General features: G+C 37.5%; 1 protein-coding gene across 21 annotated transcripts in view; it reads left to right on the forward strand.

The window, feature by feature from the left end:
* Positions 1–12,861, forward strand: part of PTPRK (protein tyrosine phosphatase receptor type K) — a 397,365-nt gene that overhangs the window by 293,122 nt on the left and 91,382 nt on the right. For all 21 annotated transcript variants that reach the window (XM_064649552.1, XM_064649534.1, XM_064649536.1 and 18 more), the window contains one exon: positions 6,082–6,384. In XM_064649552.1, the coding sequence (XP_064505622.1) occupies positions 6,082–6,384 (303 nt within the window). The remainder of the gene's footprint in view (positions 1–6,081; positions 6,385–12,861) is intronic.

Raw genomic sequence — 12,861 nt, forward strand, 5'->3', positions numbered from 1 at the left:
ATAGGGGCTTCATCATGGATATTCTAGGACAGTTTACCTAACCTAGGGATTTTTGCTAGCTTCATTCGTAACATAATTTATTATAGTATGCTCATTTGACAACAGCAGATCACCCACAGAAGTTCAGAAGTGATCACAGTTGATGTGCATAGTTCTTGCTCAGATTGTGGCTGTCTCTTGAAATGTGTAACTCTAGTTCGATCCTTTTTAATGAGTCATATGCTTCTACATTGCTTCTACATTCAACAGTCCTAATCAAGTTTATTATCTTAGTATCTGTACAAAAAAAATTGCTTTATTTATCATTCACTAATAACAAAAGTAATAATTGAGAGTAATGCAGCTGAAATGACCAAGCCAGAAACCTTTGTTTACTGTTTTCTTACCGCACTTCTGACAGTTATTCTGGTTTGGGTTGTACTTCCGTTGTAACTTTTCACTCATACATTTCTTCCAGGTTCTCATCAGGGTTCTTTTAGAAGAATTCTTTACAGCAACAGGACTGTAACTTTTTTTTTTTTTTAGTTTTGGGAACATTTTGTTTTTGTAGGACCTTACATGAACCGAGGAAGCAGCAGGAGTCACAGTGACATCTTAGAATAATCCTCTTTTATTTCCCATGTGCCAAGGAAAGAGTTACCCTGGAAAGGTCAGGAGAAGCCACAGGACAGAGGCTCATGTTCTCATAGAAGAAAAGTCTGGGGAATTCTAGTGGCTGTTTAGACTGAGAATATTAGCGGAAATATGAGGACTTTTTCTCTGTGTAATTTTTGTTTTAAAATGTAAGGGCAAAATAATTAAAAGAGCCTCTGGCAGAAACACTGTGCTTTAAATTATGGGGTTACTACCTTAAACAAAATTTACTGTACTTCTTTAATAATGGTCATACCTTTGCTTTTGTATGTCAGGGTTTTTATTTAATATAAGCCCCATACATCTCTGCAGTTCCCACAAACACACAAATTTGTGCGTTATGACACGTTCCAAGTCCAGTTGGTTTTCACCTCCCGTGAAGACAGCCTGGATCACTCTTAAACTTGATATGAATTTCAGTCAATGTAGTTAAATCAGGAATTTGAAGTCAGCTCCTCAGTGTAATGCCAAACTAGAAAGAGTTCAAGGGGGAGGAAGGATCCAAAAGCCAACCCCAATTAAAGAATTGTATACCCAGTGTATAGACAGGATATGCTGGTTTCCAAGAAGCACCGTCTTTATCTGAAATGTTTGTGCTTTAATATTTGTGTGATTGTTTTCCATTTCATTTGAACAAATGTGTATTCTGTCTGCCAGTTAGAAGATCTAATTCCTCTTTCCCTGCCAGGTAAGTCTAAATGAAACTGTATTGCAGCCAATATTTAGAATTTCTGGGGAAAGGCAGGAAAATCAGAGGACTTGCCATATTTTACTGGCCTCATTGTATAGGATTTTTGTCAAAACTTTTGGGACTTATGTTTATTTCTGATTGACAGCAGGCTAATATGTATTATCATTAAGAACAGTTTCTGAGACAATGCATGCTCTGACCTTGCTGCTTCTGCAGCTGTGAAGGCTTTTGTTTTCACTCCCATCTCTGTGTAAGTGAAGATAATCTCTACAAAGGGGCTCAATATTGACCTGTCATATCATGTGTTGCTTATCAAGCACTAAAGAAATTGAATTTCATTTTATCTGGAGCATTGTATTAAATCACTGTGCAGTTGAGAGGTGGTATAGGGTCAACAGGTTCTGTCTCTTTCGCCATCTATCTCTGGATTATTAACCTTTGGAGAATTACTAAAATGTTCTTTATTTTATCCCATAAGGTTGGGTTAAATCTTCTTGATCCATAAATTGTTGCCATTGAGTGCCACGTACATGTAATTCTTTTATAAGGTTTCTGGATAAGGATTGAAGATTTAGTAAACTGTATAAATGTAGAGATCCCTTATCATTCTGGGTTTTTCTGTTCTTTTAATATTCTCTCAATGCCTCTGTTTTTAATTGGTTCATTGGGAGTAAAAGCAGTCAGATTGGATGATAGATATGAGTTAGTGAACACTTGGTAGTATTTGTTTGCCAAGAGATAAAGCAGGGGTGAGGAGAAGGGAGATTACAGAGCTGGGTAAGGCCAAGCATTAAAAGCAAAGGGCAGAGAGAGAAGCTGGCCATAAGCAGAGATGGGAATGGGGTGGAGGTCATAGCGGCAGCCCATGGGCAGACAGTCTGGTAGAAGGGAACCTGTCATCATTAGAGGGACTCAGGAGAATCTACAGGTCAACACTGCTACCAGCACCAAATCTTCCATATACCTTGTTGCCGTATTTCTGTTTGAAGACCTAACTGTTCTAGTCAGGATGTTTGTGTTTAAGAGCTTGATACAGTCACAGGATATGAATTTCCTGCAACAACAGAAGTCGGCGTACTTTCTGCTATCACCACAAAGAACTTCCTCCAGTGTTAAGTATGTTTTCTTCTGGCAAAAAAAGGCTTGAAAAAAGTAGATTACAAATATCTTCTCCCCAAAAATTTTAAATTTAAATACAAGATTTAATGCAAAAAAACCCAAAACAACCCAAACTTGTTCCATTAAATTTCAAAGCTCTGAAACAAGAAATCTTTCTAAATGAATAAGCGAAATTATTTTTCAAATAACGTCCTTATGCTCGGATATTCACTTAGTATCTGAGCACTTTCTTTTTCAAACTTGTTTTAAGAAAATCTGAAAAAAAAGAAAACAAACTCTTTAAAAAAGGACTAAAGCTGTGTATTGGAGTTAGCATTTTGGTAGAAGCATTGGCAAATTAATTGTAAATGAGGTCTCTGAATTGTTGCTGCTTGCTGCTGCTATCTGATGGCCAGAGCACTGGTTACTGTTCAGTTTTCTTGTGGCCCTGGCAGTAAATCACTGTGTAGCTTTGAACAAGCTATTAACCTTTTTTGTGCCTCTTTCTCCTCACAGAAAAGGATTAACATTGCTTACATATCTCACAGGGGTAATTGGTAGATTAATGTTTGAAAAATATTAAGTGCCATCTGCCATTGTTATTGAAACTCCAACAGACAGGTCAAGGAATGAACAGGTATATTGAGAGCATCTTTCTTCTTCCCTCTTTGGCATAGGGTGCCAATTTGACTTGGGTAGTTCAACAAAGAAGTGAGAAGTCATGGGCTTGAAAATCCATGTATTTTGGATAAAAGTTCTAGATGAGAATGAAAGAGGAAAGATGGGAAAACACTTGGAAGACAAGATGTGAATTGAATTTCTGGAATTAGCAGTACTGAGAGAATATCCAGAGATCAGAAGAGAATACATAAATTGAAATTATATTCCAGTAGGATTAAGGAAATATTTCAGTGAAACACAAATCCTAAATTGTGATGGGGAAATGGAAAAAAAAAGCAGATGAACACTTCTTTTCACCCCCATCAAGAGTTAAAAGTTATTTTTAATGAGATGGCTGAGATTTTTGGGAAGCCTTCTCAAAAATTCAAGTGTTTTATCTGAGAAAAGTAATTATTTGATGATTGCTTTCTACTGAGGTGTTACAGATGGAGGCTTTGTGGTATGGTAGTTTAAAACAATTGGTCTTTACCTCTAGAGATTCCCAAGATGAACATTGCCCAGAAGCAAGAGGAAAATTGTGTTTTTAAAGCACCATTTTAGGAGCAGTGGGACTGTTGGCAGAGCTTACCAAAGCTGTTGAGAGACTCTGCAGACTTTAATTACCATCTCGATATTGCAGAAGTTGTTTAATTTCTGCCAAAGAATGGAATAGTTGTGAGAAAGCGAGATCACACTCTGTCTTTCATTCTTTCCTTTTTGACAGGTGAATAAAGAATGCTTTTCAATATCTCCTCTGATACTGTGACACATTTGTAAAATTTGCATAGAATTGTAAAATAATTTTTCTTCAAGATTAACAAAGCTTTTATTTTTTTTTCCTTCTCTTTTGAAAGTGCCGTATGGCATAGCATAAATGCAGTTTAAGTCTTGTCTTGAAAGCTGCAAGATGAAAAATGGAGTATATTTTCCATTACTGTTCAGTTGGCTTCAAACATTAATAGTTTCGTCGTTCATCATCAGACAACATGTATTATGTTGTCTTAATTCCAATAAATTTTGAATTCAGGTTTGAATTCCATCTCTGGTGGGAGTGGTTGGAGGCACAACCTGGATTAGTAGAATAAAGAGGAAATTATTAGAATGAGAAGAATCATTCCATTTTAGAAGGAAAACTTAGCCTATAACAATTTCCTTGGTGAAGGATATGTTTACTCTTTTAGGCCTCAAACTCTAAATCAGAGTATGTATAACTAGGTTTTTCACTGTCATTCAGATGAGAAAAGGGCTGATTATATATATACATATATATATATAAAAATATACATATATATTTGTCTCAGCAGTTATCTTCCTCTAGGACACTTGAGTGTGTTCAGTTTTTTCCAAAGTGCTTGCAGTTGATACTGATTCTTTGAAGACTCTTACCAGCTCCTTCAGTAGGTCTACTGTGTTGGTACATTTTTTTTTCCATGACCGCCTCACACCTCCCTGTACTTGTTAAAGCACCAGCCTTTGTTTGCTCTATAAAACCCCTTTTTCCCCCCTTCTCTTCAAGTCTCTTATCTTTCAAGGACCTTTTCAATGCTATCCTTCCGCTTCAAATCTCTATTGTTACAGTGCATGGTGTGTTCAGAAAGCTACTGCCCAGGAATTCTACTTATTCATTTGTATTTTTCACCATATATATGATAAATCAGTACTTAAGGGGAAAGGTAACATGCTTGTTCAAAATCCAGAAGGGGAAGGATAGATCATGGGAACAAATACGAGTAGTTTTTAATCCTTAACACTTGTCATGTTACTAGGAATAGCTTTATGTTATATTTAGAATTTGGTTGTTTTGATGTTTGAAACTAAATGTTTGCAATTTGTCTGGCAAACTGCATGCTGAATAGATTACACTGATTCACATTTCCTTATTTCACTATACCATCTGTGCTTTTGGCTAGTTTTTGCCTGATTGGAACTCATAAATGCAAGTTACAAAGAACGGTTATGCTCAGAAAGAGAAATCCTATATTTCACTTCCTTGGATAATCTTGACTGTTTTAACCTTAAAACAGCAAGGACGCAAGGCTGAAGCTATGTACTACAATAGGCTTTATTTTCTCTGGTGATGAAGCCTGTATTAGCAGGGTATATTTTCACTGAAACTCTAGTATATACAGTCATGGTCATGATTTTCATTGTGTAATCATTTTAATCAAGTTCAACAATAAAAGTTAGTCTTGCATGAGGAATAAATGCACTAGAGAGACAATGAAAGATTGATGACAGCTTGGGGAGCATCACGTACTCTGCTGGTGGAAATGCATGTGTGGAGAGCAGCTGAGCTTGGGGAGCAGGTCAGAGATTACTCACTCAGAGTAATGCCCAAGCACAGTTTTGGTGATTTGAAAGAATTGGGTTACAATGTGAATATCCAAAAGCGCTTTTTGTACTATTTCTGAGGGGTTTTGCTTGAATGAATAGCTTCATTGCTAAAATAATAAACAGTAATTAATATCTGCATCATTTTTGTAACTGCTAGCTTAGTAAGGTAATTAGTATAATTAGTATATAGCATTGCTTGGTGGCATGATAAATCATAATGTAATGAATGTTCACTCTTTACCATTATGATGTATTATCTAATTTATGCAGGTAAAAAAAAAAACAAACGGTAAGGGGGGAATCAAGAAGGGAAGCCAGCAGTGACAGCTGTGTGGCCTTTTGGTCACTTTTCTTGCATCTGCTGCCTGTATTCTCAATTGCTTTGAATCACTCCACTGATAATTAACAGTTCTTTTTCTTACTGTTGCTGAGTCTCAATCACGGATTAAAGCTTGCAAAGAGAGGACAGAGAAGAATGAAGTAAAAAAAATAAAAGACTGCCAGCCTTTTCACCTTCTGGGTACCTGGGCAAAGGATGATACTTGTCTATTTGTTGGGTGCTTCCTTTACTTTCACTTTCCTGGAGGTATCATCTACCAGCTACAGTTCAGTGCAAGGATGAAGAATTTTAACAGTGTTTTTCTTCATTGTACTCTGTTTTCTAGAACCTATGAGAACACCAAAAACACTGAAGATTGCTGAGATCCAGGCCAGGCACATCGCAGTGGATTGGGAATCTCTGGGTTACAACATCACTCGCTGCCATACTTTCAATGTCACTATCTGCTACCACTACTTCTGTGGACACAATGAGAGCAAAGCAGACTGCTTGGACATGGACCCCAAAGCACCCCAGCACGTTGTGGATCACTTGCCACCCTACACGAATGTCAGCCTCAAAATGATCTTAACCAACCCAGAAGGGAGGAAGGAGAGCGAGGAGACCATTATCCAGACAGATGAAGATGGTATGTGTAAATGCTCTTACAGAAATTACATCCAGATCTAGTCTAGACAGATGGTAGGAAATGACTTTGTGTGTCCTGAAGGATGCAAGTTGTCTTCTATTAATGTATTAATTAGCCCCAAAATGGTAGCTATAAAAGTGTTATAGCTGTCACCCTGCATATATAGATAAAACTGTCCATGAAACACAAGTCAAATTGAATCTCTCTGTTAACTATTTGAAAGCCACCCATCAAATTAAAGTTATTTTGAGAACTTGGGAATTAGACTCAATCAGCCTTATAGGTCCCTTCCAACTCAAGATATTCTGTGATTCCTCTTTAAAATTCTTTTGATGAAGTTTCATTGACAAGAGAGGTGAACTTACCTTAGTTGGGAAGAAATAAAGAATAGATGTATATATGTTAGTGGTGACACATTCAGTGGTTAGGCCATGAATCTTGGTATCAAAGATGCTAAAATAAAAATTGATAGTTTCCCCTCATAATATTTAAAATGTGGTAGCAAAGAACAATGTTAGTTTCCTTTTCTTATATTTACATTTCATGAAAGTATTGACAACAGCAAAATGAAAATAGATACTTCCATAGGTAACAAAAATAGAATATTTGGACTAATGTAAGACTGTAGATGTATAAAAAAGTAAAATTGAAAAAGGTATTGTGTTTGCTTGCCTGTAAAATAAATGAATGGGAAATATAGCTTTATATATGAATAGCAGTCAATGTTAGAATCTGGTAGCACTCTTTTTTCCATATATTTTCAATTTTATAAGAAATAAAAGAGGACTGTTTACTGTTGCAATAAAGAAGAGAGAACAATTTATTAAATAGGTAGAATGTGAGGAACTGTAGAAAACTATAGACACATAGATGCATCCTATGAAGATTTATTGACAAGTGCAGAATTAGAATATTTCATGGAATTAAAATTATTTTTTAAAGGTAATTATATTCCATGATGAATTATTTCTGTGTCTGTGTTTACATTATAGATAGGAATGGTTGCTATTTTCCTTGAGCTTTAATAGAAAGTCATAGGAATATTTTTAAGTCCATGCAAATGGATTACTTTTCCTTTTTAACTGAGTTTACTTATTGGTTTCTGATATCCTTTATGGTTTCTGATATCCTTTATCTAGTTAGATGTGCAGAGATGGTGGATGGTCACTGTAGCAGTGCTTGTCAGGAACAGAGTGAAGTGCATATGTATATTTTGTCTTCTGTTTTTGTTATGGATTATTCTTGAAAGATGATGCACACAAGGCAGGTTTTGGTCTTAAGCTGGTACGCCAGTGTGCTGTTACTGAACTTGTTTTGAATCAGCTTTGGTGTCACAAGTACTGTAGTGTAGAAGAAACCTCACCCAGTGAACAGAAGTTGCTAAGGTAAACTATTTCAAGCAGATGTTGTTTTCATGGAGGGACTAATACATTTTAAAAGGTACCTATATTTAGACGCACTGGTGGTAATAATGCTTGTGACCTGAAAATAGCCTCTTGTGAGCTTTTCTCTGTGAAACTGTTGGGAATAGAATGCAGATTTTAATTTTGAGTTACTGATTGACTTGAAAGTCTTTGTCCGTTTTACCATGTATTTCAAAGTACATGGCATGCAGACAACATGCAATGCTGAGGGATTCACACCTGTGTCTTTCCTTGAGCTCTCATAGCAATAGTGAACTAAATCCTGTAGTTGACTGCTTATGTGTATGATGTTAGTTCCATGTCTGAGTGATCAAATGTCTGAAACTTTTTTAAAAGACAGTTTGCGGCCTAAAGCAGAACTCAGACTAAGATGATGAGAGGAACAGTTATATATGTGATTCTGTGCCCCATGTTTCAGATGGGCTCAGGTGTAGCTTCATTGTCTTCACGATTTTTGCAGGTTCTGTAAAATAAGCATGAGGTTAATTAAATCATGAAGGCATTATCAGTGATTCATTTAGGAAAAGGAAAATAGAAGTAGAGTGTTGTCCTTCATTTTTGCAAATACCATTAATTAGAAATAGCCCCTGATTACATGCTATCTGAAATTGTGCACTTTACATTGTATAGTTTTCATAAATAGAAACTTTGAAAACTCCAGATGACAGCAGTTGATAATTAGTTTTTTGTTAGCTTTTCTATAGTGTGGGATTCTTTTCAGTGCCATTCTTTTTCATAAGGTACTGCTAAACAAGCAAAAACTTTATGGACTGTTGGAGATAGAGATGCCTACCCCATGTTTTCTTGTCATACCCATGCTTCCAAGCTGTCCCTTTCTTCTCCTTAGGTGTTGTTGTTTTGTTTTATTCTTTCCCTTCATCTCTCTACATCGATCATCTCGTCTCCTCTCTTCTGTCAGGACTTTTACAAATTTCTGAGCTTCTGGAATTCCCTAAAAGCAGAGGAATTTGGACTTCTGTGAGGCTCCACTGTGCAGCAGGGTGGATCTCTTGTAGTCTTTCACAAAGGTTCACATTTGTGAAAGGCTGTGCAGCTGGGTTGTGGGTCTTTCAAAAATTGTCAGACCTGCCAGAGTGCTGAATGGTAACTTAGCCTCATATGGTACCAGGAGCAAAATTAACTCAAGAAACAATTAGTAGAAGAATGGGGTAAGAGTCACAATCTATGCTTCAGACCTTTGGAGCCATGACTGACAAATGAGGACAGTTTCATTAGCTTGTAATTCAATATCTGCAAGAAAGCAAAGCCCAGGAATATCTGACAGTCTGAAGGTAGGCTCTCTTTTGACCAGAGCTAGATCTGAATAATTGGTAGTTTAAGTATTTCTATGTAACATGGAAAGATAGAACTAATCTTAAAGTAAGTTATAGTAATTTCGGAAAGCTGTATTCCATGTAAAAACAAAGCCCTTGAGAGAGACACTGGTAAACAAGTTGTGCAAAAAGAGAATGAAAATAAGGAAATTTTTGAGTGTTTTAAGAGTGAAACATCTTTCACTTTGGGAAGAGAGCATTAGGGACTCAGCATTACTGTGCTATTACAGAGACCCACTGCTTCTCCTTGTTTCTACAGAAGATGGACAACATTTGAAGAATTTGATAAAGGAAGTAGAGGAAGGCTCACACAACCTGGAGCTGCATACATGCTGAGCAAAGATGATGTTTGGCATTTAGAAACAAAGTACAAAAACCAGCAGTGAATTTATCACTTAGCATGAATCAGCAGCGTGCACATGTTCTTGGAGCTGCCTGCTGACCAGAGCACTGCCAACTCAGAGGGACCCTTTGTCAAAGCAGTGGATGAATGGGATAAACCAGATAAACGCTTCCTTAATTTTTAATTGGAAACGGATACAAAAGGCAGTGGATTAACAGGAGTAGTGACATTAGCTCTGAGAGAACAGCTATGGAGAAAGCAAAATGTGAAGCTCAAAGTGTTCAGTGGTGATTTTATAACCAGTAAGGGAGTGTGTCATCTAATAGTAGGCAAACAAATAATTGAAAAGGATCACTTCGAATAGGATAACTACACATTTTGGGGCTTAAAGTATGCCAAAGCTTTGTTCTGAGCCAAAGGACATGCTCATTGGACACAAATGCGGTTCCCTGATCTTTCAAAGACTGTGGATCATTCAGCTGCATGCAGAAATACCTAGAGCTATGATACCAACTGTCCAACGATTACTCATACTCCTGGAAAAACTCCAACAGGCTTGCCACTCTGGGTAACAGCAGAGGAAGGGGGAAATATGTATATAAATTATAATTAGAGGGGGGGAAACGAATAGAAACAGTGAAATATTTCGTGTAGTGTCTAAATGTGTGTCCTGCTTTCAGCTGGGATAGAGTTAATTTTCTTCCTAGTAGCTGGTACAGTGCTGTGGTTTGGATTTAGGATGAGAATAATGTTCATAACATGCTGATATTTTAGTTGTTCCTAAGTAGTGTTTATATTAAGTCAAGGACTTTTCAGCTTCTCATGTCCTGCTATCAAGAAGACTGGAGGGGCACAAGAAGCTGGGAGAGGATGCAGCCAAGACAGCTGACCCAAAATAGCCAAAAGGATACTCCATATCATGGAATGTCATGCTCAGTATATAAGCTGGGGAGAAAACTGGCTGGGGACCACTGTTCAGAAACTGTCTGGACATCGGTCTGTGAGTAGTGAGCAATTGCAATGCATATAATTTGTTTCAGATAGTCTAATTCTTTTATAATTTCTATTTTCTTCTTTTTTCTGCCCCATCGAGCTGCTGAGGGAGGATTGAGCAAGCGACTGGGTGGTGCTTAGTTGCTGGGTGAGGTTAAACCAAGGCAATGTGTGAAGAGGAAATACCTTTCACCAACTTCACGAGGGAGGATTTATGGAAATAGTTGACATTTAGTAATTTTCCATGATTGATAGTAGTAAGTTTTGTAAGTTGCCTTTATGAAAAACCAAACCAACCAAACAAAAAACCCACCTCGATTTGCTATGAGAAGCATCTTTTTTGTTCCTGCTTTTCCAGTTGTTCTGGCACCCCAGGAAAATGATGGTGGAAAGAAGAGGTAGAAAATATGCTTTGATCAAAGCTTCAAGGAGCTTTGAAAAAACATAAAGATCTACTAGTAGCACTTGAAAAGTTGCAAAAATAACCTGCCTGGGAGAAAAAGTTAACGCAGAGATGTGAACTATGTCCATTGCAGCAAAGGAGGGCTGCAAAGATTGTTTGAAATGGCAAACTGTCCCAAAAAATGTGTAACTCACTTAACTGAGTGACACATTCATAGGTGTCAAGTGAACCGGGTATGCTAATCCTAATGGGGGAAAAATTGGCAAATGATTGCAGTTAACAAAGAGAACCCCCTGACCAAGAGATAAAAGTTTCAATGTGAAGTTGTCCATAAATGTCACTGCTAAACATATTGACCTCAGTGCTTCATCTAAGAGAGAGACTAGTGACCTATGTGGCATAAGCAGTGACAAAATTTAGTGTCAAAATAGTCAAATAAGGGAGGAATTTTTATGTCTTTAATAAAAGTGAACTGAAACTGAGTATAACCAACCTACTCTTGTTGAGTAAAAGGAGCCTGGGATAACTTGTTTGTGCTTCATCTTGAGAAAATAATCTTCTTTCCTTTTTTCAGAGGGTAGCTAAGTTTTGCTGTTGGCATATCAGTGAGAGAGGAAAACTGGTTGCAAAAGGACACATGAGCATTTTTTGAGAAAGACATCAGAAAAGCTGATCTGTGAGAAAGTAAAAAGAAACCCTAAATTATTAGTGCAGATTTATTTGAAGTTTATGCTGAACAAACGACAAATGAAGTAAGCTTTTTTAAGGTATTGTGGAGATTAGAAATACTAGATACGTTTTGTATTAATAGCTGAGGAAAAAAATGGCCCTGAAACACAGAATTGTTTACCCTGGCTTAACCAACTTCCTACTTTCATTTCCTTTAGGTACCTATATTTGAGGCTTTTGTAGCTGAAAAAGTGATACTGCATATGAAGTTCTGTATTGAAATTTTGTGTTTGACATAATGATGTTTGCAAATAGGCCAGAATTAGTGGCTATTTCAGGAGTTTTTGCAATGAAATGAGGGCTTGCACCTGGCCTCACAAGTTTCTGTATTCCTAAACCATGTGTTAGCTGAAAGCACTCTCCGAATATTGAATTGCATACTTTCAGAAAGTTGTAAGGTCTGTGAGTATGTGAGGTTATCTCACCCTGAAATGAAGAAACATTTCCAATTCCCAGAAATGAGGAGTACTGAAGTCAGGACTTGGTGTAAAAAAGCGTTATATAAAATACTACATTAGGTGCCTGAGCCCCTGAATTCTGCAAATCCAGAACTCATGGGTTTGGATATTGGAAGAAGCTGGCCAAGGAAGTGGTGGAATCACTGGAAGCGCCTCAGCACCAAGCTTCCATTAGGGTTTGGGTTAGAGTTCAGAGGTCCAGAAAACCTACACCTCCAGGGAAAGTAGGGCTGGAGAAGGCATATCAAGAGGATCACGGCAGGGCACCAACATTGCTACCTCCACACTTTTGTAATCTAGACCACCCATGGCAATAGGGACCTTACCCTCAATGACAAGCTTGCTTTAACGTTAGGGTTCAGAGACTCAGCAAGCGTACAGCTCCAGGGACACTGGGGCTGGAAAAGACATCCCAAGTGGAGCACAGCAGGGCACCAACATTGCTGCCTTCACACCTATGTAATCTGGGCCACTCATCGCTAGCCTCAGCAACAAGCTTCCAGTAGGATTAGAGTTCATAGAACCACAGAGGCTACAGTTCCAGGGCCACTGGGGCTGGAAAAGGAATGCCAAGTGGAGCATGTGCACCAAAGGAGACTGTCAATATAAAATTAGGTTTTTTCTCAATAGCACTCAGTAGCATTTTGTTCTTCTCTGCAAATTGTCCAACTTGAGTGATTTCCAGAGAACTATTTTTTTGTCACCACCTTTGGTGTAAATACTCATACAGTAAGGACTAGTAATAGGAATTCTGGGTTTCTTTTTCCTTTTTAATATCTAAAATTTGCTTCTG

The sequence above is a fragment of the Pseudopipra pipra genome, chromosome 3 (assembly GCF_036250125.1).
Source record: "Pseudopipra pipra isolate bDixPip1 chromosome 3, bDixPip1.hap1, whole genome shotgun sequence".
Taxonomy (NCBI): domain Eukaryota; kingdom Metazoa; phylum Chordata; class Aves; order Passeriformes; family Pipridae; genus Pseudopipra; species Pseudopipra pipra.